At 46.8% G+C, this 25,435-nt stretch overlaps 1 protein-coding gene across 1 annotated transcript in view; it reads right to left on the bottom strand.

Moving 5' to 3' along the window:
- Nucleotides 1-25,435, bottom strand: part of LOC137647527 (pre-rRNA 2'-O-ribose RNA methyltransferase FTSJ3) — a 98,366-nt gene that overhangs the window by 63,009 nt on the left and 9,922 nt on the right. The window contains exons 2-3 of the mRNA XM_068380766.1: nt 9,160-9,459; nt 6,639-6,802 (exon numbers count right to left, since the gene is read on the bottom strand). Coding sequence (XP_068236867.1) covers nt 6,639-6,802; nt 9,160-9,459 — 464 coding nt within the window. The remainder of the gene's footprint in view (nt 1-6,638; nt 6,803-9,159; nt 9,460-25,435) is intronic.

Here is a 25,435-nt window from a genome sequence, read left to right as displayed (position 1 = left end):
TGGTAGACTGCTGCGGATGACTTTCGCAGATGTCCAGACATCCTGACAGTAACTTGCTGTGAAAATCCTCTCTCAGAGAGATCTGGATAGTCTCCAGGTGTGAAGTCGTAGCGAAGCTACGGCTTTGTGGAAGATGTTGGCATGTGGTTGCTTGAGCAGATTGTGCCATGGAGGGAGTTCTCTTGGTAGCTCAGTTAGGAGTTGCAGAAGGTCCGGGAACCATTTCGCGTGATGCCATAGCGGAGCTATGAAGGTCATTGAAAGATTGACCGATGTTCTGGTCTTGTTAAGCACCCTCATCAGACAGAACGGGGGAAAGGCGCAAACGTCGATGTTGTCCCACCGTTGTTGGAAAGCATCTTACCAGAGAGGCTTGGGGTCTGGGACTGGGGAGCAGTACAACGGGAGCCTGAAATTCAGGGCTGTTGCGAACATATCCACAGTAGGAGAACCCCACAAGATGATCCAAAGACCACTTGGTACTCACTATCTGAGACGCTCTGCTCAGATTGTCGGCAAGCACATTCTTTTTGCCAGGAATGAAGCGTGCCGATAGCGGTATCGAGTGGATTTCGGCCCATCTCAGTATCTCTACTGCTAGATGGGATAGCTGCTGCAAAAAAGTACCTCCTTGTTTGTTGATGTAAGCCACTACTGTGGTGTTGTTGCTCATCACCAACACAGAGTGACCCGCCAGGTATTGTTGGAACTGTTGAAGGGCCAGGAAGACGGCCTTCATCTCTAGGAGATTTATATGGAGATACTTTTCTGACTCTGACCACAGGCCTGAGGTCGTTTGGTGCAGTACGTGGGGCCCCCACCCTTTCTTTGAATCGTCCAAAAAAAGCATCAAATCCGGGGGGGAGGACGAGAAGGTCCACTCCTTTCCGTAGATTCTCGTCTGCCACCCACCACTCGAGGTCCGTCAGTTCCGCAGGTCCCATAGGGATCAGGACGTCCGGGGAATCGTAACCTTGATTTCACCGGGACTTGAGTCGCCACTGGAGGGATCTCATCCTGAGGCGACCATTGGGAACTAGACGAGCCAATGATGAAAGGTGACCGAGGAGACGTAACCACGATTGGGCTGGGAGTTCTTCTTGTTTGAGAAAAGGGCTTGCGACCTTCCTCAGCCTTGCTATCCTGTCGTCTGATGGGAAGGCTTTGTGGAGATTGGTGTCTATAACCTTGCCTAGATATACAAGTCTTTGAGTGGGAAGCAGTGAGGACTTCTCGAGATTTACCAGGATCCCCAGATCCTGGCAAAGTCTCAGAAGTTTGTCCCGGTGTTGAAGAAGGGATGACACCGAGTCTGCTAGGATTAACCAGTCGTCCAGATAATGAAGGAGACGGATGCCAATCATGTGTGCCCACGAAGATATTAGGGTGAACACTCTGGTGAAAACCTGTGGTGCTGTGGAGAGACCGAAGCACAGCACCTTGAACTGGTACTCTTTTTTTTGTCTAGGCCGAATCTTAAGTACTTCCTTAAAGACGGATGGACTGTGATCTGGAAGTACGCATCCTTTAGATCCAGTGTACACATGAAGTCTTGCGGTCTCACTGCTAGTCTGAACGGAGGTTGTTTGACAAACTTGTTCAGAGCTGAGAAGTCGATGACTGGTCTCCAGCCTCCAGACGCCTTCTTTACAAGAAAGTCGACTGAAGAAGCCTGGAGACCCGTCGAGGACCTCTTGGAGAGCGCCCTTCTTCAACAGGGTCTGGACTTCTGCCCGAAGGGCTTGCCCCCTTGCTGATCCCTTGACAAGGGAGCTCAATGACACTGGATTCGTCGTCAGGGGAGGTAGAGATGTTGTGAACGAGACGCGATATCCCTGACTGATTACGGAAATCTTCCAGGAATTGGCCCTGAGTTGCTGTCACCTGTCTGAACAACTTTGTAGGCATCCCCCCACTGGTGGACATGCAGGGGGACTGCCAATCCTAATGTTTGCAGCCTCGGCTGCTCCCTCTAGTATTCTTACCTCCCCTGGAAGACTTTTTGCCTTTCCAATCCTTGACAGGAAAAGGCTTAGACACCACTGTCTTTGCTGCCGTCGTTGATTTTGCGGTCTTGGTCGGACGGGACTGCTGGGGTGCTGGAGGCTTATATGGCTTAGATGTCAAAGCCCTATGAAGGAGGGAGTCTTGGTGAGACTTCCTCCACCTCTCAGCAGCCTGTTCCACATCCTTAGGCTCAAACAGGATTGTTCCTTGAAAAGAAGAATGCCTGAGCCTATTGATCTCGGTGCTAGGGACCTTCTGATGGAATCTCTCAGCCACCATATCCCGACGTTTCAGGATGGTGTTTGCCCACAAGTTCAAGACTTGGTGAGCCAGACACTCGATCTTGCGAGGACCTGAGAGAAGGAACGTCTCCATAGCTTTCCTGGTTCGTTCTTTGGAGAAATTCTCAGAGCGTATCAGGATACCTAAGGTCCCTAACCAAATGTCACGTGGCTTGCATAGCACACTTCGCAACCTTCTCCTGGTTAAGGATCTCGGTTGCCGAGAACGAGACCTGCCGGTTGGAGTCTCTCTCAAGAGGGACTCCCCTGGTAAGCTCTTCCAACGAATGGTGGAGAGGAGGAGCTAAACAAGGCTCCTCCAAGATCTCTAAGTACCTTCTCTGCTGTATGCGAGGAGGTGGGAGAAGATTGTTGCCGGCACTGGAACGGTTGGAGGAGGACAACTCGGAGAGTTGTACAGCAATCTTGTCCCTGGTACTCTTAACCCCCTGAGACCAGGCCAGAGCCGCACTGGCCTTAGATGGTTTCTGAGTACCGAATACGGGGTCCAAGACCGTGTCCTTGCCCTCTCGAGGAGGAATCTCTGGGTTGGAAAACCCATTAAGAGCCCTCATTAGAGTCAGAACTTGCCAAAACGCATGCTCTGACTCTTGCTGTTCTCCTCCTGACGTTGGACTTGCGGCGAAGTCTCTTGTCCCCAAAGGCTCTTCTTGGGGAGAGTTGCGGACGTTCTCCGAGTGGCTAGTTGGCTCCATCCTTGGTCTTGTAGAGGACTTTGGTAAAGTCTTAGAGTCCTTCGACTCCTTTCTGGGAAGGATGTAGGACTCCAACATAGAAGATGGCAAGTTCTTTCCAGCCCCCATTTGGGAAGACTTCTCAGCGCGAGGAGGGGTTTCCCTCATTGGTGGGATGGGGGAAAGTGTCACCTCACGTGATTCCCCTGAGGACGGGAAGTACTCGTCCGACAGGGAAGGAGAGAAAGTCTGGGGGAGTGAAGGAACTTACCTCGAAGGCTTGTGTGGAGTCAACTTAGCCCTTGGAGAAGTTACCGTGTCCGGAACTCCTCTTTTTCTCTTCAGAGAGGTAAAGACAGCCAAGGATCTGTGACCTAATTCACAGAAAACAGGCTTGAACGCCTGTGTAACTGCTCTGATTAGTGCACCGAACCAAGGTTGTTGACTGACAGACGCGCTGTCAGACACCCCCTTTGAAGGGACAGGGATAGAAGGATCCCTGGGAGGAGTTCCCATAAGTCGGTTCGCCTTAAAGAGAATAGGGATCCTGCACCCCTCTGGATGTTTCCCTTCCGCCGCAATACACGCTGTTATGCGTTTGCGGGGAGGGGAATGCGGCGATGGCGACCTTGCCGTGCGTTGTCCACAGCCTCGCGCGCGGGAGGATATTGACGCTCGTGCGGGGGCGTGTAATGGTGCTCGCGCGATGGAGAATACCAGGGGTCGCCGGAGACTGCTGGTGCGCGTGCGGGCGACTGATGGGGCACAGGAGCGCACGCGGGAGACTGTGGGCGCACAGGAGCGCACGCGGGAGACTGTGGGCGCACAGGCGAGCGCGCGGGAGACTGTGGGCGCACAGGCGAGCGCGCGGGAGACTGTGGGCGCACAGGTGAGCGCGCGGGAGACTGATGGTGTGCGTGCGCGCGCTGGAGAATATTCGTGCAGGATCAGGGCGTTGAACGCGCGGGCGCGCGCCCCTGAAGAAGCCGTAAAGCGCGCGCAGGAGAGATACCCCTGGCGCGCAGGTGAAGCCTGTGCTGCTTGTGGGCGCGCAACTGCAGGAGAGGATGTGCGTATCCTCGTGGACGAGTGCAGGAGATTACGTGTGTCGGCGCGCGCTGGCACGTGGGTGAGTGCTGGCGCGTTGGCGAGTGCTGGCGCGTGGGAGAAGTTAATGTAGACTTCCTAACAGCACCCAGATCCAAAGATTGTGGGCACCCAGGAGAGATGACTGCTGTGTGTGGGCGCTGGCGCGCGGGAGATCGCTGGTGTGCAGGAGGTTGCTGGCACGCAGGAGTGCGCTGAAGCGCAGGTGAGGGATGGCGTGTAGCTGGGCGTGGGCGCTCTTGCTCAGGCAAAGCCTGGCGCGCAGGAGAAAGTGGGCGCGTATGCTCTACTTTGCTGGCATAGCGCGTGAGGGAAGTATGCGCGTGTTGGCGCATACGCCCTTGATGCCCTGTATTAGGGTTAGAGGATGATGCCTGACGAGCGTGGAGGTCAGGTTTCGTCGGCGCGTAGCGCGCATCAGCACTCAGGAACGGTGACGGCAGGTCTGACAGGTGGAAGGTCGACGTGTCCTTTGAAAGGACGACCTTCCACCGAAGGAGATCGCTAACGATCCGCTGAGAGGTCCAGGACCATAGCAGGAACAGACGGTGATCGCTGATGAGGCTTCTCTGCGGGGAACTGCAACGAAGATGTAGAACCAAAGAGGCGCCTCCTCACTGCAGGTGAAGGAAGGGCTGTCTGGCGAAGAGGAAGGCGAGCCTTGCGACGAATATGCCCTCTGGAGGCCGTGGGATCAGCAAGCTGACCTTCTGCAGTCCTCCGAAGAGGAGTCTCTGTAAGTGAACTCCCCCGAGGGAGAGAAACACTAGCAGGAGAGACTGTTGGAGTTAGTTTCTCCCTCGTTGGTTGAACAGGAACGGGAGAAACTAAGCCTTCAGGTACTGTGGGGTTTGAAGAGGCAGAGGTAGTAGGAGATACCGCATTGGATACCTCTGACACCACAACGTTGACAATCGACAGAGGATCAACCTCTGCCGGAGGCGGCGATTGCTTGACAGCGGCACCCAATCGGATGTAGTCAAGTAAAACTTCCTTGGAGGGCGAACCCTCAAGCCCCAAGGAAGACCAAAGCTGGAAACGATGGATTAGTGACAAATCCTCCCCTGGGGGGAGAGGTGGAGCTGCCTTGCTAGGGGAGGCAACGCCATCTCTCGAACCACGAGCTTGGAAAATAGTACAACGGTGTACGCTACCACTCGACAATCTCTCAAAAGAGACCGACCGAGTGAGAGCTTCGGAAGAATAGGCCTTGGATTTTTTCCTTTCAAAGAAACCTTCGAAGAAGAGATATCCCGTTTGGACTTCTTCTTCCGTCGCCGTGAGAACCTCTCCCACTGGGAGGTAGACCACTCCCTGCACACACTACACTTATCACTATCACACCGTTGACCTCTACAGGAAGGGCAAAGGGCTTGAGGGTCTGTCTCAACCGCCGACATGAAGGTTCAACAGGGGCGGTCGGGTAATTCAGGGCAGGTGCGCATAATAGCAGACGCCAACTTCACACACAAAACTGTCAAAAGAGAAAGCGAAAAAAGCATTAATGGCTACCAATGAGCGGCGAGGATGACAGCGGACACGTCCGACTACCATCCGAGCCGAGAGCAAAGTGAGTTAAGCACAGGTGCGTGTAAGGGGGGGGGGGGGGTAGCAAGCTACCCTCCCCTACCCCCGCTAACTAGCGGTTTGGGTAGTAAACCCTCGTTAAATTTTAATGACTCGTCATTTCAGCTACGCCAAAAGTAATACCCCTATTAAATAGCGTGGTTTGTATTCCAGTTATGGAACAAATAAATATCTCCTATATAAACTATAAACACTTTAACAAAACAAGAGGAACAGAAATAAGATAGAATAGTGTGCCTGAGTGTACCCTCAAGCAAGAGAAATTTAACCCAAGACAGTGGAAGACCATGGTACAGAGGCTATGGCACTACCCAAGACTAGAGAACAAAGGTTTGATTTTGGAGTGTCCTTCTCCTAGAAAAGCTGCTTACCATAGCTAAAGAGTCCCTTCTACCTTTACCAAGAGGAAAGTGGCCACTGAACAATTACAGTGCAGTAACCCCTTGGGTGAAGAAGAATTGTTTGGTAAATTTAATGCTATCAGGTGTATGTGGACAGAAGAGAATACGTAAAAGAATATGCCAGACTAATCGGTGTGTGTGTGTGTGCTTAGGTAAAAGGGAAAATGAACCGTAACCAGAGAGAAGGATCCAATGTAGTACTGTCTGGCCAGTCAAAAGACCCCCTAACTCTCTAGCAGTAGTATCTCAACGGGTGGGAACACCAAAAGTTTTTAATTGCCGCAATCCTAGGTTTGCCGTTATTGTTCTCCTATGTACTGTAAAGGTCAATGGTTTGTATTTGTGTATGAACAAATAAAGTTATACAGTATGACGACTAAAACACTGCTTCTGCTAATACTGGTTTATATCTACTAAAATGCAAACATTACAAAATCTTTCTGTACAGTACAGTACTGTATATCAATGTTTTGTACAAAGCATCAACACATACAAGGACATATGTAAATACTGTACCAATAAAAGACAAATGAATGAGCATAGATATTTAGCTATCTTACCGTTTTGAACAATTTCTTGAAAACATACTCCAACTTGAAGTAATCCTTAGACCTGAAAACTTTGGTCACAAAAGAGCCTCCCTTACGCAAAAATTCACACGCAAGTTTGAAGGCACTTAGTACTAACAGATTTTGTTGATATGCATCATGCAGCCAGTTCTGACCTGTAATCAATGATAAAAGGTAATCAAAATTTTAACAACAACGGTTACATTCGATTTCTAGACACAAACAATATAGCTTTCTTATTATTATGAACTAGTTTAAAGAGGCTAAGTTCCATTTTTAGGCTTTTAAAGGGCTTCCCAAAGCAAATGTTATTATATGAGAACTAAGAATTGAAGAAGTGTAATGTTAAGGAGGTAAAAGAACATTTCTAGATAGGAAGAGACAAAACAGAGTGGCTGAAAAGTTTTGTCACTCAGCAATATCGCCGAAGGACAACAGGAAGCTGCAATGAGTGCTTATAATCACTGTAAGTGATACTCTTTTGCTGAACTGTATATTAAAAAAAAAAATCTCAAAGCTCATTTTCAAGACCAAACTTATACCCTTATAAGCATATCTGTAATGACAATCCAATGGCCTTCGGACTTGAATTTTTTCATCATTCCACTTTTCCTTTTTTCTTCTAGTCCAAATTTCATTAAGAACCATAATAACATATTTAATTAATTAGCTTGAATAAAACAACCTATACATTTTGATACTTTATAATTCTTATATTTTATAATTGAATTTCAATAATATTTTTAATTCTTGTGTATCACATACTGATAGTGTATTTTGAAAGTTTGCAGAAATGAGTAATATTGCATAAAAAAAATTCTTCAAATAAAAGTCATTTGATATTCCTATTGCTGAAATGTTAATGTGAGAGAAGAATGAAGGCTTCTAACTCTTGTTTGTACAGAAACTTGAAAAATTTCCCAGGTAATTTGAAATCTTTTCATCTGACAACATTTACATGAGCATGATGTATTAACAGTTAATAATGGCCTTTGTGGTAACATCCCTGACTGGAGATCCCCAGACTGGGGTTCGAGTCCCGCTCAAACTCGTTAGTTTCTTTGGTCGCTACAACCTCACCATCCTTGTTAGCTAAGTATGGGGGGGGGAGCATAGCTAGGTCTATCTGCTGAGTCCTCAGCAGCCATTGCCTGGCCCTTGGTCCTAACTTGGCTGGAGAGGGGGGCTTGGGCCCTGATCATATGTATTATTATTATTATTATTATTACTTGCTAAGCTACAACCCTAGTTGGAAAAGCAGGATGCTATAAGCACAGGGGCCCCAACAGGGAAAATAGCTCAGTGAGGAAAGGAAACAAAGAAAAATAAAATATTTTAAGAAGAGCAACAAGATTAAAATAAATATCTCCTATATAAACTATAACAAATTTAACAAACCAAGAGGAAGAGAAATAAGATAGAATAGTATGCCCAAGTGCAACCTCAAGCAAGAGGACTCTAACCAAAAAGACAGTGGAAGACCATGGTACAGAGGCTATGGCACTACCCAAGATTAGAGAACAATGGTTTGATTTTGGAATGTCCTTCTCCTAGAAGAGCTGCTTACCAAAGCTAAAGAGTCTCTTCTATCCTTACAAAGAGGAAAGTTGCCACTGAACAACTACAGTAAACTAAGAAGAATTGTTTGGTAATCTCAGTGTTGTCCGGTGTACGAGGACAGAGGAGAATGTGTAAAGAATAGGCCAGACTATTCATTGTGTGTGTGTGTGTGTGTAGGCAAAGGGAAAATGAACCGTAACCAGAGAGAAGGATCCAATGTAGTACTGTCTGGCCAATCAAAAGACCCCATAACTCTCTAGTGGTAGTATCTCAATGTATATACAGTATATGGTCTGTCTCTATTGTCCTGCTTGATAGGGCAACATCATTGTCGCTTGCCTCTGCTATTCATGAGTGGACTTTATAACACTAAAGTACAGTAATTACTTAGTACCAAAAAAATCATGACTCTTGAAAACCAATTCAACTTACAGGAAAAAGCTGCAAGAATGCTAAAACGTAAATTTAAACATTATTTGCAAAAGGCTTCAAATTAACTTATCTTTCATAAGGACCCAACCTATATAATAATTCCCTACATTATTTCATAAGGACCTATATAATGTCTTTGGATAATTCTTTATCAATGTTTCACATAAATAGACGTTCTCTAATAACAGATTTTAAGCTCCTTGATGTATCAACATTTATTAGTTACTCAATTGATAATAAAGAAAAAAAATACATTCATAACTGTAAGACTGATTTGGTGTAAACTACATCAAAATTTAATCATCAAGACACTACACATAGTTTTCAAAGAATTTCGTGTTCATTTAAAAAAAAAAGTTCAATATCAGCTGAATACAGAACAAGATCAATACAAAATGTCATTAGATTATGATTAATTATGTATGCTTACTTACAAAATACAAAATTAATGAATCAAATACAGGTAAAACATGTATAACAATTAATCTTCAATGCAACACAACCAAAAAGAAATACTAACCAACATTAGGGGCACCATCATGAAGAACAACATCTGCCTTCCAAGTATTGAGTTTGCCCTTGAGTTCCTGACGGACTTTTTCTGTGGTTATGTCTCCCACGATGCCAATGGTTCCGTGAATTGGCTTGATAGGATACAGATCGACACCAATGATGATGGAGGACAGGGGCATTGTTTGTTTGGCGACTTGCATCCATGACCCTGGGGCGGCGCACAAATCGATGCAGACTCTACTACCTTGCAACACATTGAATCGGTTTTCAATTTGCAGTAATTTGTAAGCTGAACGGGCACGATAACCTGAAAGAAACATTATGGTTAAATGATATGAATGATGGAAATAAAAGATATCACAGGTTTATTACCCACTTGGAAAATAAAAATGCAAACGAAATGTGAACAAACACTATTTTTGTAACTAAAACAGAGAAAAATATCAGCTAATCAAAAACATGTATTTAGCAAAATTAGAATCAATCTTAATCTGTTAGGTACATTAATCATATCAAAATAAAAAAACACTAAGGATGCGTCATGTGTTATTTTTTAAACATATCTGTAAATACACACCATCCTATAAACTACAGTAAATACAGCATAGTACTTCAAACAAGCACAGTATTTCCATCACATATGCACCAATAACCATTAAAATTCAAAAGAAAAAAAAAATGGCCACCTAAAAATGTCTGCATTCCTAAATTATCCTAGTGCACTCAAAACCTCCATCCCAGCATAGGGTGCCACTGAGTAACATTATCCCTGTTTTTCACTGGAAGTACGTACTTAGTTTTCAGCATAGACATATTTAGCATAGCCTACACTAAACAGATCTCAAAGTCAGAATTAGATGTTGTTCCTTAACACCTCTTTCTTGATCCTGTCAGTGATAAAGAAGAGTCGTGGACACTCAGGTCTGATGTGTTGCGTCCTCTTGGGATGGCATGGCATCTTTCGATCACCACTCCCTGACACTCCATGGAGAAGGTCTCGAACTGGGGGTTGTGCCTACAGGTTCTGGGTTTTGGCCACACAGCCAGGCAAAAAACTAAAGGAGACCTTCTTCCGCCCTTGAGCATGGGTGACTAAAGTAAGACACCGAGCAACTTGCTAACTCTCTTTGCTGAAGATGAGGCAAGTAAAAACACAGTCTTGAGCATCAAATCTCTGTCTGACTACCTTCTCAAAGTCTCAAATGGGATACATGTAAAAGCCTTGTGAATCCAGGTAATATTCAACTCCATGAGCCGGAGGTCCTGGGAGGGGTAGACTGCTCGAAACTCCTCACAAGGATGGATAACTCCCTTGAGGAGAAGAGGTCTATCCCTTCAGTTGCAAGACCATATTCAAGACTGAGTGGTACTCTTTGACAGTCGCGACTGAGAGGAGCTTCACTCGACAAGGAAAGACGAGGAGATCCATGATCTGCACTAAAGATGCTCCGACCAAAGAAGTATCCCTTCTACAACAATTGAAGATGGCACACTTTCCCTGGTAGACAGCTGCAGAGGACTGTCAAAAGTACCAAGACATCAGCTGTGTAGCACATCAAAAAAGTTTTTTACTCGGAGGAGTGCTACCAGTGCTACCATAATAGAATACCTCTTGGTAAGAGATTATCTGGGAGCCACCTGAGTCATCTTGAGTACAGTACTGGCATAACACTCGATGGCTAACCGGACAGGTCAGGCTGAAAAGAGGAAAGGCAGCTGCAAATGTACAGTTGATCCCACAAGTGTTAGAGTCTTTGAACACAGCCAACTGGTGTGGAATGAGGCAACTTCCTGTGTAGCAATGTGGTAAACAGGTCAATCTCCAGAGAACCCCACATGGTAAGAAGTCTCTCCGCTATGCAGGGATGACCCAACAACCTACCCGTGGTAAGCGAGTATATCTGCTAGCACATTATTCTTTCCAAGAATGTACCGGTATTCTACAGTGTGGAATACAGCCCAGACTTGCATTTGCTTCATCAGCTTACAGAGAGGGCAGAAGACAATGTTTGTTGACATAAAAAACTACAATGGAGTTGTGTCTCATCAACAGTACCCTCAAACATTCTTGGAATATTTGCAGCGCTAGAAAGGTTGTTTGCATTTCCCGAATGTTGACTTGCTGATGCATCTCTTCTTTCGACCACACTCCTAAGATAAAAGAGTCATTTAAGTGTGTGTCACATCCCTCCTTCGATGCATCCGAGAAGAGTTTCATACCAAGAGACAGGGAGTGGAGTGGGACTCATGGGGAGGTTTTCACAGTTAAACAAACTGGGTGAGGTTTTTCCATGCCTAGGAAGGAAAGGTGGATCCCTGGAGGCTGACCAGTTATCCTTCTAACACCACTGAAGAGATCTCTGGTGGAAGCACTTGTAATGAGGAATGAGTTTCTCCAGCGAGGAAAGGTGGCCGAGAAGACTCTACGATGAGCTGGGGTTTCTGTCTCATACAGAAACAATCACATCACCTCCTTGACCTTACTGAGTGACCGTTTGACTGAAAGACTATTGCTAATGAATTGCTGATGCCATGTCTATCAGTATGTTCAAGTGCTTATGCTTTGGTATAAGATTTGACTTCTCCCAGTTTATCACAATCCTCAAACCAGGACAATATATGAGAATCTAATCTCAATCCTGTAGCAACTACATCAAGGAGGCCGGACTCAGCCAGTCATCAAGATACATCAACAGACGTATCCTTTGTGAGTGGGCCAAAGTTGCTACCAAGGTAAACACCTGAGGAAAAGTACATAGTCCAAAGCACAGTCTTGAACTGGTAAATCAAAAGCATGAAAACTTCCTCACTGAAAGAGCTCTGCACAAAACATACTGTTTCTATCTTAAACTTCATATGACAAACAAACTTGTTCAGTGGAGAGAATACCAGGTTGACTTTTCCACCAGGGTGAGTCAACTGTAAAAGCCCAGACACTAGTATCAAATAACAGGTTGGGGCTTTAAATGGCTGTGCATGCAATAGTTCCTTTCTGGAAGAAGTTGCGGGTAGTTCGAATCCGGGTCTAAGAAAACCCTAGAGAACCTTTCTTGCACCCAAACCTGCAGGCATGCCCGAAAGCAAGGGTTTGTCCATAGGTCTCTTAAAGGATACTGTGCTCTGGATCTGGGAGTCCTGTGAAGCAGTACTCCACTTCTACACTGGTGCCTACAGGCAACTCCTCCAAAGTGACAAAACCAATTCTGGGCTAACTTGTTTTGAGAAAGTGTTAACGTAAAGATCTTTCTTCAAAACCCAGTTAGCCTACTAGTGTGCAAGGAAGGTCACTGCCTTTTCACCAGACAGCACAAAACTAACCTTGTACTTCTCCAAAGACTCAAGGATTCATAACCCCATTGACTTGGAGAGGTACATCACTCCACCTGACCATTGGCCATGCCAAGAGACAGATTCAAGGATGACAATTCCATAACCATTGACTCAAGAGAGGAAACAAGGACGTACCATCCACCTTGAGTCTATCGAAGGAAAATGTCCCCGTCAGTGCACACATCAATGAACCAACTTGGAGAAATGACAACAGAGAACCTTCACCACCTCAAGAGTGGGGAGGGGAAGATCTTGTTTGACCGGCTGGATTCCATCAAGTTCTCAGACCAATAGATCTGATCGTTAACTTATTCCAAGACCAAACTACCCAGATCTGACCAGGACAGCTTCAAGTACAGTCTTAACCCCTGAGTGGCAACAAAGTGAAGACTGATACTCTCCCCAAAGATGGAGCTAAGGTCACCTCCCTCAGACAGTTACACGCACGGATAAGTGCAAGGACGTCACCAAAGGAACACACTACATCAGGATTGTCCACCTTTGTCGGCCGGTGCATTATGGGCAGACAAATCCCATGTACCCCCATACGCAGACCAGTGCCTTAGGGGCACACCAATCCCATGTACAGTACCCTCATACCCAGGCGTGCAAAATGGTACAGTAGGTTGCTACGAAATTTGTTACCCCACACCCCCAAATATATTTGCTCTGTCCCACGGACAGAACCAGCAATGTAATTGATGTCTGAAGAAAGCCCGGGAGGGCCAACAAGAGCAGGGGAAGAAATCCTGGCACTAATAACAAGAGACAAAAAGAATACAGTAACTTTGTTGAACGGGGCGAGGAGACTGCTTCGTACCTGGGAAAAGGACCCTCCACCCACAACTCTTAGTCTTTCATTGCACATAAATGCAGAATGGCAGAGCCATCCTCTCAACTACAGTACTGTAGTTCTACTGAAGTATCACATAGGTAGGAAGACTGATGGAGGGTGCCAAAGCTCCTCAATCAACCGGGGGACAGAAGGTGTATGCGGTCGTTGACTCCCATCCCACCTTGCTACCGTGGTACCTGGAAAAACTTGATCCCCTATGGGACCTAAGGAGGGAAGTGTCACCAGGAGGAAAAGAGATGGGCCTCTCATGCCTCTGATCCCCTTCAAATGGAAACATGTTCCATTCTTCCGAAATGGACTTGTCTCAAGGAGAGCTGACTTGGTTGTCTTGGGCTACAGTATCAGGAGACGTGCTCCCAAGGAAGTGTTGGCGGGTGGTTGGGCGGAGCCTTAGGACAGGATACCAAAAGGCTAGGTGGCACATGAAGCAGTGTTCACGTGCTAGAGCCTAGAATCTCCAGGAGAGAGTCACTTCCTCCGGAAGAGAAAATCTCGGACCTTACTGTCTTAACAGTTTGTTAGGAGGATGTGGCTGTCGTAAGTTTGCTCGGAGGACGTGACTGAAGTCTAGTACGTGTCAAGATTTCCTGCAACTAACACTCCCGAAACCAATCAGGTGTACTGAAAGAGTGCGTGCAAAACACGTGCACGCCTAACAAAAGTGCATACCCCCTATTGTCAACACAGGATGTACTATTCGTGAACAAAGAAGCACAAATGCTTGCTCTATTAGCAACGTATTGCCTAGTGTTAGCACTTTAGCGACGCAACCTATTGTTCAGGAACAGGTAGCGGATGCAAAAATAAGGGGAAAAGAGAAAAAGGATAATTCATTGTTTGCCCAACTCTCACTCGTAGGCGAGTCATTGCCATTGCTCACAAGTTGCAACACACGAGTCTTATGCCTCTCCATCATAAGGAGAGGTAGGATATGTCCTGGGTTACAGAGAACCCGAGAGAATGATCACCTGACAGTTCCAAAGAGCTGGTGCGTGAATTTGAAGAATCATCTGCATGCTCGGGAGTAGCTGGAAACTACTTGAGCAAAGACGACCTATAGTATCTGCAAGAGCGTTTGACGTAGAGTCGGAAAGCTAATATGGGGCTGACAGACCTCAGCTTGAGTGTGCACCCCTCTACTAAACTAATCCTCGGTAGAGTACCAATTTGCAGGAGGATTATGAGCAAAGACAGCAACAAGCTCTGCTCTGAAGATCTGGAATGCAATGGCGACGAATCACTTGGCAGTTTCAAACCACTTGAGGGGATGACTTGTTAAGTGAGGACGACCTCTCACACCTGTGAGTGTCCGCTGAAGGCCCCAGGGGTGGGCACGCTCAGAGGGGTGAGAATAGTGAATATCCTATCGACTTGCTCAGCATGCGCGCTCATCATGTGGGGGGTATGTGTGTGCAAGGATAGAACTCATCAGAGCACTAACATGACAAATTCGTAGATAATTTGTATTTTTCCTAACTATATAAACCTTAGCTATTTAAAAGGGGTTATTACTTTCGGCATAGCTGAAATGACGAGCCATGAGAATTTTAACGAGGGTTTACTACCACACCGCTAGTTAGCGGGGGGGTAGGGAGGGTAGCTTGCTACACCCAACCCCCACACCTGTGCTTGAGCTCATTTTGCTTGGAGGTAGGACTTCAAGGGGGATAGGGCCAGCGGGTAAGTTTGATTAAATAGCTAAGGTTTGTATAGTTAGGAAAAATGTTATTTTCATTAGTAAAATAAATTTTTGAATATACTTACCCGATAATCATGTAGCTGTCAACTCCGTTGCCCGACAGAATTCTACGGGAGGGATACGCCAGCTATCACTATACTAGAAGGGGGTGTACTCACAAGCGCCACCTGTGGCCAGGTACTACAGTACTTGTTGTTGACGCCACCTCACTTTTTCCTCGGTCCACTGGTTCTCTATGGGGAGGAAGGGTGGGTCAATTAAATCATGATTATCGGGTAAGTATATTCAAAAATTTATTTTACTAATGAAAATAACATTTTTCAATATTAAACTTACCCGATAATCATGTAGCTGATTCACACCCAGGGGGGTGGGTGAAAAACCAGTGTACAAGACTAAAGGATAGCTAAGTATCCCGTATTTCATATAATCAGTTATCCACAATAACAATGAAATAATAAGTACCTGGTAAGGAAGTCGACTTGAACCGTTACTCTGCCTTTAATAAGATCGTCTTCCTTACTGAGCGCAGCGTTCCTCTTGGAAGGCTGAATCAACTCAAAGGTGCTAAAGTATACAGGGCTGCAACCCATACTAAAGGACCTCATCACAACCTTTAACCTCGGCGCTTCTCAAGAAAGAATTGACCACCCGCCAAATCAACAAGGATGTGGAAGGCTTCTTAGCCGACCGTACAACCCATAAAAAGTATTCAAGAGAAAGGTTAAAAGGTTATGGGATTATGGGAATGTAGTGGCTGAGCCCTCGCCTACTACTGCATTCGTTGCTACGAATGGTCCCAGGGTGTAGCAGTACTCGTAAAGAGACTGGACATCTTTGAGATAGAATGATGCGAACACTGACTTGCTTCTCCAATAGGTTGCATCCATAACACTCTGCAGAGAATGGCTCTGTTTGAAGGCCACTGAAGTAGCCACAGCTCCCACTTCACGTGTCCTTACCTTCAGCAAAGCAAGGTCTTCTTCCTTCAGATGAGAATGTGTTTCTCTAATCAGAAGCCTGAATAGTAAGAAACTGAGTTCTTAGAACTTGGAAAAGAAGGTTTCTTGATAGCACACTATAAGGCTTCTGATTGTCCTTGTAAAGGTTAAGACCTTTTTAGATAGTACCTAAGAGCTCTAACTGGGCAAAGTACTCTCTTCAGTTCATTCCCCACCAAGTTGGACAGGCTTGGGATCTCGAACGACTTAGGCCAAGGACGTGAAGGAAGCTCGTTTAGCAAAAACCGAGCTGCAAGGAACATGTAGCCGTTTCAGATGTGAAAACAATGATCCTGCTGAAGGCGTGGATCTCACTTACTCTTTTAGCTGTTGTCAAGCACACGAGGAAGAGAGTTTTTAATGTGAGGTCCTAAAAAGAGGCTGATTGGAGAGGTTCAAATCTTGATGACATAAGGAACCTTAGGACCACGTCTAGATTCCAGCCTGGAGTGGACAACCGACGTTCCTTTGAGGTCTCAAAAGACCTAGGGAGGTCCTGTAGAACTTTGTTGGTGGAAAGATCCAAGCCTCTGTGGCGGAAAACCGCTGCCAACATACTTCTGTAACCCTTGATCGTAGGAGCTGAAAGGGATCTTACTTTCCTTAGATATAACAGGAAGTCAGCAATCTGGGTTACAGTGGTACTGGTTGAGGAAACTGCATTGGTCTTGTACCAGCTACGGAAGACTTCCCCTTGAGACTGATAGATTCTGAGAGTGGATGTTCTCCTTGCTTTGGCAATCGCTCTGGCTGCCTCCTTCGAAAAGCCCCTAGCTCTTGAGAGTCTTTCGAAAGTCTGAAGGCAGTCAGACGAAGAGCGTGGAGGATTGGGTGTACCTTCTTTACGTGAGGTAGACTTAGAAGGTTCACTCCTAGAGGAAGAGTCCTGGGAATGTCGACCAGCCATTGCAGTACCTCTAAGAACCATTCTCTCGCGGGCCAGAGCGGAGCCAACCAACGTCAGCCGTGTCCCTTTGTGAGAGGAGAACTTCTGAAGTACCCTGTTGACAATCTTGAACGGCGGGAATGCATACAGGTCGAGATGGAACCAATCCAGCAGAAAAGCATCCACGTGAACTGCTGCTGGGTCTGGAATCGGAGAACAATACAACAGGAGTCTCTAGGTTATCGAGGTAGCGAACAGATCTATGGTTGGCTGACCCCACAGGGCCCAAAGTCTGCTGCAAACATTCTTGAGAAGGGTCCACTCTGTGGGGATGACCTGACCCTTCCGGCTGAGGTGATCTGCCATGACATTCATACCGCCCTGAATGAACCTCGTTACCAGTTAGCTTTCGATCTTTAGACCAGATGAGTAGGTCCCTTGCGATCTAGAACAACTTCCACGAAAGAGTCCCTCCCTGCTTGAAGATGTAAGCCAGGGCTGTGGTGTTGTCAGAGTCCACCTCCACCACTTTGTTAAGCTGGAGGGACTTGAAGTTTATCAAGGCCAGAATAACCGCCAACAACTCCTTGCAATTGATGTGAAGTGTCCTTTGCTCCTGATTCCATGTTCCCGAGCATTCTTGTCCGTCCAAAGTCGCACCCCAGCCCGTGTCTGATGCGTCCGAGAGGAGACGGCGGTCGTGTTTCTGAACAGCCAAAGGTAGACTTCCTTGAGAAGAAAGCTGTTCTTACACCACGCGAGAGAAGATCTCCTCTCTTCGGAAACAGGAACTGAGACCGTCTCTAGCGTCATGTCCTTTATCCAGTGAGCAGCTAGATGATACTGAAGGGGGGGGAGGTGGAGTCTCCCTAACACGATGAACAGGGCCAGCGATGAAAGTGTCCCTGTTAGACTCATCCACTACCTGACTGAGCATCGGTTCCTTCTCAGCATGCTCTGGATGCATTCTAGGGCTTGGAAGATCCTTGGGGCCGACGGAAAAGCCCGAAAAGCTCGACTCTGAAGATCCATACCCAAGGAGACAATGGACTGGGATGGGACGAGCTGAGACTCCTCAAAATTGACCAGGAGGCCCAGTTCCTTGGTCAGATCCATAGTCCATTTGAAAATCTCCAGACAGCGACGACTTGTGGGAGTTCTTAAAAGCCAGTCGTCTGACGGAGCTGGACACAAGATCATGGTACTGCTGCACAGTCTGTGAACTGTCAACCATGGGCAAGCGAGGAAGTACAGTGACAACCCGAATCTGTCTAGACTGTCTGGGTCGTACAGACAACTCCTATCGGGTTGCTGAGGTAGCCGCACTGCGTCACAACAAGTCACTTCTGCTGGTTGTTGAACGTCTTCCCCGTGACACATTGACTCCGTAAACAAAAAATCCTCTAACAAGGACTAAGCTTGGACTGCATGTCTTGCAACACAGCTCAAGGTCTATGGGAGCAGGTGTGGTAACAGACGGGATTAGCGACTGAAGTGGAACCATTACCTTCCCTGGAAGCATGTTATGCTTAAATAAAAGTCCATAGGATGCTACGCAGCTAAAGGCTCCCTCCAAATGACAGAGTCCTCAAGGGAATATCAGAAGGAGGGAGAAAAGAACTTTCTCATCTACAGGGACCATATCCTAGAAAAGCTAAGTTCTCTCAGTGAGGGTTTCACTGGTGCAAAAGCAGCAGACTAGAAGGCAACGTTATGAAACTGCTTGACAGTCTAGTGAGTTGGCAACAACCAAAGATGTGTGACTGAGAAGCATGCGGTAAGGTATGCAGAGCATGTTGTATGCAGAGTATGCTGTATGCAGAGCATGCTGTATGTAGAGCATGTTGTATGCAGAGCATGCTGAATGCAGAGCATGCTGTATGCAGAGCATGTTGTATGCAGAGCATGCTGAATGCAGAGCATGCTGTATGCAGAGCATGTTGTATGCAGAGCATGCTGTATGCAGAGCATGCTGTATGTAGAGCATGTTGTATGCAGAGCATGCTGAATGCAGAGCATGCTGTATGCAGAGCATGTTGTATGCAGAGCATGCTGAATGCAGAGCATGCTGTATGCAGAGCATGTTGTATGCAGAGCATGCTGTATGCAGAGCATGCTGTATGCAGAGCATGTTGTATGCAGAGCATGCTGTAAGCAGAGCATGCTGTATGTAGAGCATGCTGTAAGGTAAGCAGAGCGTGTGCATGGCGTTTAACCTTTCTCAGAAATTCCATGACCAGTGCTAGAGTGCTTTATGCATGCTTGCATGGGGTTTTAATATCAACATAATATTTACCTTACATTCATAACTCATAATTCATATTTTTGCCATATTTTGCGATATTGTTAAAAATATATTGCAAGGAATACAAATATATTTTTATAAGTAATACCAATAACCTCCATTATCATAATGTTTGAAAATGGAGGTAAGGTATGCTGAACAGCAGAGTCAGAACGAGCTGGAACAACAATAGTTGTGGTTTCCTCTTCAAGACTCTGTTGAGGGAACACCTGAGGCTCAGTCTGCAAAGGCTGATCAAAGGAAGTAGCAGAAGGTAGGCGCATGGGTGGAGGAGGCTGACTCCTGGCATGAGTGGCTGAACTCAAGGGTTGCGCTTGCTGAGTGGTTGGCGGATGCGCAGTAGCAAGTTCCTGAGGAACGAGTTGAGGTTCCTGCGGTGTGAGCTGAGAGCGAAAAGGTAGTGGCTGCGCAGAACGCAGTAAAAGTCTCGCAAGTTGAGGCTCCTGAGGCGCAAGGCTAAGGTGTTGAGGTGCTTGCCTTGAGGAGGGTTGAGCTCGCTGCAGCGAGAGCTGAGGAGACTGACTCATGGATGGGAGAGGTTGTTGTACCTCAAGCGAGTGTTGCCTCACTGGTGGAACAGCAAGTGGAAGCGGAGGAAGAGAGGTATAAGCCTCCTGTTCCCATTGCTGAGGTTGCCTTAAGGAAGGCGGAGGGAGCTGCACACCACTGGGATCAGTAAACTCATAACGTGGCTCAACATCGTACGCCTGGCAGGCGGTACTGCGGTCAGGCGGAGCGAGCGCAGGCGGAGCGAGCGCAGGCGGAGGCGCAACCTTCTCAGCCCGACACTCACGCATCAAGACCGAAAGTTGTGACTGCATGGACTGCAGTAGAGTCAACTTGGGGTCGGCAGACACTAAGGTCTGCTGAGGTAAAGCCTTAACAGCAGAGATCTGTTGCGGCAGAACCTTACTCCTCTTAGGCGGAGTGCATTCAACTGATGACTGAGGAGAGTCAGAGCTAACCCAATGACTGCATCCGGGTTGAACTCTAACTTCGTACGTCTGGCATAGGTCTGGACTTTACGTTTAAGAGGTCTTGAGACCTGAGACCAGCGTTTTCTCCCCTAAATTTCTTCTGCAGACGAGCAAAATAAGGGCTCAATCGTCTGCGGGTGGGAGTGACGGTCTCGGTAAGACACGCCCGCAACCACCGAGGATACTTCTGTGCGCCGATCAAGGCCTGCTGAACCCTTTTGCCCTTCGACATTGCTTCTCCCCTGGGCTTGGGAGCTTGCAAGAGGCCCCGGACTGGGAGGACGACTGGCGCGCACAGAAGTACCCTCACGCACAACACTGACACACTTTGCGCTAATCACTTATCACTTTGATTTTCTGTTTGCACTTATTTCACTGAACTCGAAACTTTAAGTGGTTTGTACCTGAAACACGCAATTCTATCCTTTCTCAAAAGTTAGTAATTGCGAAAACAGAATTACAATGTAACAGAAAAATCTAATGAAAGATAAATAATTCAGTGGCTGGAAAGAGACTAAACACTAGATCACTCTAGAAACGTTTACCTTCTTCCCCTAAAGAGACTAGGGAGAAGAGCAAAAACGATAACAACGTTACTCGCTTGAATGAAACGTTTATCCTCCTCTTTCTCCCTCCGTCTCTATCTCCCTCTCTCTCTCTCTCTCTTGACTTAGAACCTGAGAGAAGAGCCCAATCATATATATCGTTAAAACATATTATTGTTAAAGGAAAAAACTGAAATATTTCCCAAAATGAAAAATTCCTTTATTAGGATTAAAACCATTAAGTTAAGAAAGAATGAACAAAACGTTAGACACGGTTACTCTTACTGCAACGTGAAACCGTGAAAATTCTTTCTCTATCGTAACGATAGAGCGCAAGTTGAACGTTCTAAACGTCAACAACTGCAGAGACAAAACAAACAGTACGAGACTATCAAAGAAATTCTTTCAAAGACATTAAAATAGCATAATATGTTAACAGGTAAAACCGAAATGACGGGCTCAATGTTAATTAACTTCGGTACCAAGAAAAGACCGCCTACTATTAGGAAGGTCGAATATAAACAAATATAAAAATTAATTTTAATAAGTTTATAATAAAAGGAAGTTAATCGAAGAGGCCTATAAGAGGCGGAGAGATATAAAATAAATCTATAACTTTTGTTAAGCAAAATTAAGAAAGAGAGTCTATACTCTCTTAGACACCAACACTTCCGTCTAAGGGAAGGGTCGGCCATTTAAAGGTGAAAGAGAGTTCATACTCTCTTCGTCACCATAAATAATCAAATTAATTCCAAAAGCTAACTAAGCTAATATAGAAGTTTCCAGTATAGCGAATAGCTGCAAACTTTAGAGAAATACTTCACCAAACCGTGAACAATACTCCAAAATCATAGGCGTATCCAAGAACGTCTTGCCGGAAGCACGACAGAGGAAAAAGTGAGGTGGCGTCAACAACAAGTACTGTAGTACCTGGCCACAGGTGGCGCTTGTGAGTACACCCCCTTCTAGTATAGTGATAGCTGGCGTATCCCTCCCGTAGAATTCTGTCGGGCAACGGAGTTGACAGCTACATGATTATCGGGTAAGTTTAATATTGAAAAATACAAATTATCTACAATTTTGTCATTTGTTCCGTAACTGACATACAAACCACGCTATTTAATAGGGGTGACTCACCCATTAGGAAGGGTGGAAAGTCCCTTCCAGTACTGGCTTTTGGCTTTACCCGGGGACTCATTATTCGAGTATGTTCGCACTCAGCAATAAGGAGCCCCTGCACCTCGCTAGAACCTTGCTACGCAAGGACTGCGGCCTATGCAAGCTGTGTGTGAAGGTATAATAAAGTGTGACTCGTCCTAGGAAGTTGACCTGTAGTCCTTTAGATGGAAACTTTAGGCTAGGACTCTCCCAAAACCACCTCGTCAGGGTATGGGGACGTGACAGTATTTTCTTAATACTAGGAACACAAGGAAACATAGTTTACCTGCAGTGGTTTGAGGTCAGCTGTGCAGAGAACCCAGGATGCTGATTTCCCCAAGAGAGGGGAAGATGAAGAAAAGAATAAGGGCCAGACAAACCTTTTCATTCATGCAGACTAAGACCGGGTAACAATGCCCTCAACCTTCTGCTACTTGTCCACTAAGGAGCCTGATGTTTAAACCAGCTGTTGTGCAGCCACCACAGGGCCGATAGAAAACGTATCGAGCCTCCTGTGGGTCACGTCTTGCAGGTAGTGGGCTGTGAATGTCGTCTGAAGCTTCCACACCCCAGCTTGAAGAACCTGTGTCACTGAGAAGTTCTTCTTGAAGGCCAGGGATGTAGCTACGCCCCTGACATCATGTGCTCTAGGGCGACGTGACGGAGGAGGGTCTGGATTCAGGGACAGATGGATCACCCTACCAATCCATGCCGAGATGGTGTTCTTGGTGACCCTCCTCTTATTCCTCCCAGTGCTAACAAACAATGCTTGCACGTGGGGACGGACTGCAGCCGTTCTTTTGAGATATAGCCTCAGACTCCTTACTGGGCACAGTAGTAGATGGTCTGGGTCATCTGTTACAGAACGAAGACTCGAAATCTGGAAGGAGTCGAACCGAGGGTCCGGCTCCCCCAGATTCTGAGTCTTAGCAATAAACTCAGGGACGAATTTGAACGTTACCTCCCCCCATCCCCTTGAATGGGCGATGTCATATGAGAGACCATGAAGTTCGCTGACTCGCTTGACCGAAGCCAAAGCTAGTAGGAACACCGTCTTCCAAGTTAGGTGGCGATCTGAAGCCTGGCGTAATGGTTCATAGGGAGGTCTCTTAAGAGACCTGAGAACTCGAACCACGTTCCAATGAGGTGGTCTCACTTCCGACTGAGGGCAGGTAAGTTCATAACTTCGTATGAGTAGGGGAAGTTCCAACGAGGAAGAAATGTCCATTCCTTTGAGCCTGAAGGCTAGACTTAAGGCTGACCGATAGCCTTTCACCGAAGCTGAATAGCGCATTTCTTCCCGCAAATACACGAAGAACTCCGATATTGTTGGAATAGTGGCATCGAGTGGAGAGATACCCCTTCCACGACACCAACCACAGAAGACTTTCCACTTTGCCAGGTAGACAGATGCAGATGATTTTCGCAGATGTCCAGACATCCTAATCGTAACTTGTTGCGAAAATCCTCACTCAGCGAGGAGATGCTGGATAGTCTCCAGGCGTGAAGTCGTAGCGAAGCTACGTCTTTGTGGAAGATGTTGGCATGTGGTTGTCTGAGTAGATCGAGGCGTGGAGGTAGTTCTCTCAGAAGTTTCGTTAGGAGTTGCAGATTGTCCGGAAACCATTATGCGTGATGCCACAGCGGAGCTATGAGGGTCATTGAAAGATTGACCGATATTCTGGTCTTGTTGAGCACCCTCCTCATCAGACAGAACGGGGGGAAAGGCGTACACGTCGATGTTGCCCCACCGTTGTTGGAAGGCATCTTGCCAGAGTACCTTGGGATCCGGGACTGGGGAGCAGTACAGTGGAAGCTTGAAGTTCAGCGCTGTCGCGAACAGATCCACAGTCGGGGAACACCAAAAAGTCAGGACTTTGTTGGCTACTAGATGATCCAAAGACCACTCGGTACTAACTATCTGAGATGCTCTGCTCAGATTGTCGGTGAGCACATTCCTCTTGCCTGGAATGAAACGTACCGATAGTAGAATCGAGCGGACTTCGGTACATCTCATTATCTCTACTGCAAGATGGGATAGCTGCTTCGAAAAGGTACCTCCTTGCTTGTTGATGTAAGCCACTACTGTGGTGTTGTCGCTCATCACCACCACAGAGTGACCCGCCAGGTATTGTTGTTACTGTTGAAGGGCCAAGAAAACAGCCTTCATCTCTAGAAGATTTATATGGAGGCACTTTTCTGATTCTGACCACAGGCCTGAGGTCCTGTAGTGTAGAACGCGAGGCACTTTTGTGATTCTGACCACAGGTCTAAGGTCCTGTGGTGTAGAACGTGAGACCCCCACCCTTTCTTTGAGGCATCCGAAAACAGCATCAAATCCCAGGGGGAGGACGAGAAGATCCACTCCTCTTCGAAGGTTCTCGTCTGTCACCCACCACTGGAGGTCCGTCCGTTCCGCAGGTCGCATAGGGATCATGACGTCGAGGGAATCGTAACCTTGATTCCACCGAGACTTGAGTCGCCACTGAAGGGATCTCATCCTGAGGAGACCGTTGGGAACTAGACGAGCCAAAGATGAGAGGTGACCAAGGAGACGTAACCACGATTGGGCTGGAAGCTCTTCTCGTCTGAGGAAAGGGCTTGCGACCCTCCCCAGCCTTGCTATCCTGTCGTCTGATGGGAAGGCTTTGTGGAGATTGGTGTCTATAATCATGCCTAGGTATACCAGTCTTTGAGTGGGAAGCAGAGAGGACTTCTCGAGATTAACCAAGATCTCCAGATCCTGGCAAAGTCCCAGAAGTTTGTCTCGGTGTTGAAGAAGGGATGACTCCGAGTCTGCTAGGATTAGCATGTCGTCCAGATAACGGAGGAGACAGATGCCGATCCTGTGTGCCCACGACGATATTAGGGTGAAAACTCTGGTGAAAACCTGTGGTGCTGTGGAGAGACCAAAACACAGCACCTTGAACTGGTACACCTTGTTGTCTAGGCTGAATCTTAAGTACTTCCTTAAAGACGGATGGACTGGGATCTGAAAGTACGCGTCCTTCAGATCCAGAGTACACATGAAGTCTTGTGGTCTCATTGCAAGTCTGACCGTGTCTGCTTTCTCCATTCTGAACGGAGTTTGCTTGACAAACTTATTCAGAGCCGAGAGGTCGATGATTGGTCTCCAGCCTCCAGACGCCTTCTTTACAAGAAAGAGTCGACTGAAGAAGCCTGGAGACCCGTCGAGGACCTCTTGGAGAGCGCTCTTCTTCAACATGGTCTGGACTTCTGCCCGAAGGGCCTGTCCCCTTGCTGATCCCATGGCAAGGGAGCTCAATGACACTGGATTCGTCGTCAGGGGAGGTAGAGATGTTGTGAACGGGAGGCGATATCCCAGACTGATTACGGAAATCGTCTAGGAATTGGCCCCGAGTTGTTGCCACATGTCTGCGCAACTTTGTAGGCATCCCCCTACAAGGGGGATTGCCAATCCTAGCGTTTGCGGCCTCGGCTGCTCCTTCTAGGATTCTTCCCTCCCCTGGAGGACTTCTTGCCTAAAGGGCTTAGACACCACTAT

Source organism: Palaemon carinicauda, chromosome 1 (assembly GCF_036898095.1).
Source record: "Palaemon carinicauda isolate YSFRI2023 chromosome 1, ASM3689809v2, whole genome shotgun sequence".
Classification (NCBI taxonomy): Eukaryota; Metazoa; Arthropoda; class Malacostraca; order Decapoda; family Palaemonidae; genus Palaemon; species Palaemon carinicauda.
Note: the sequence above shows the minus strand (reverse complement) of the source record. Positions and strands in the feature narration are given on the sequence as shown.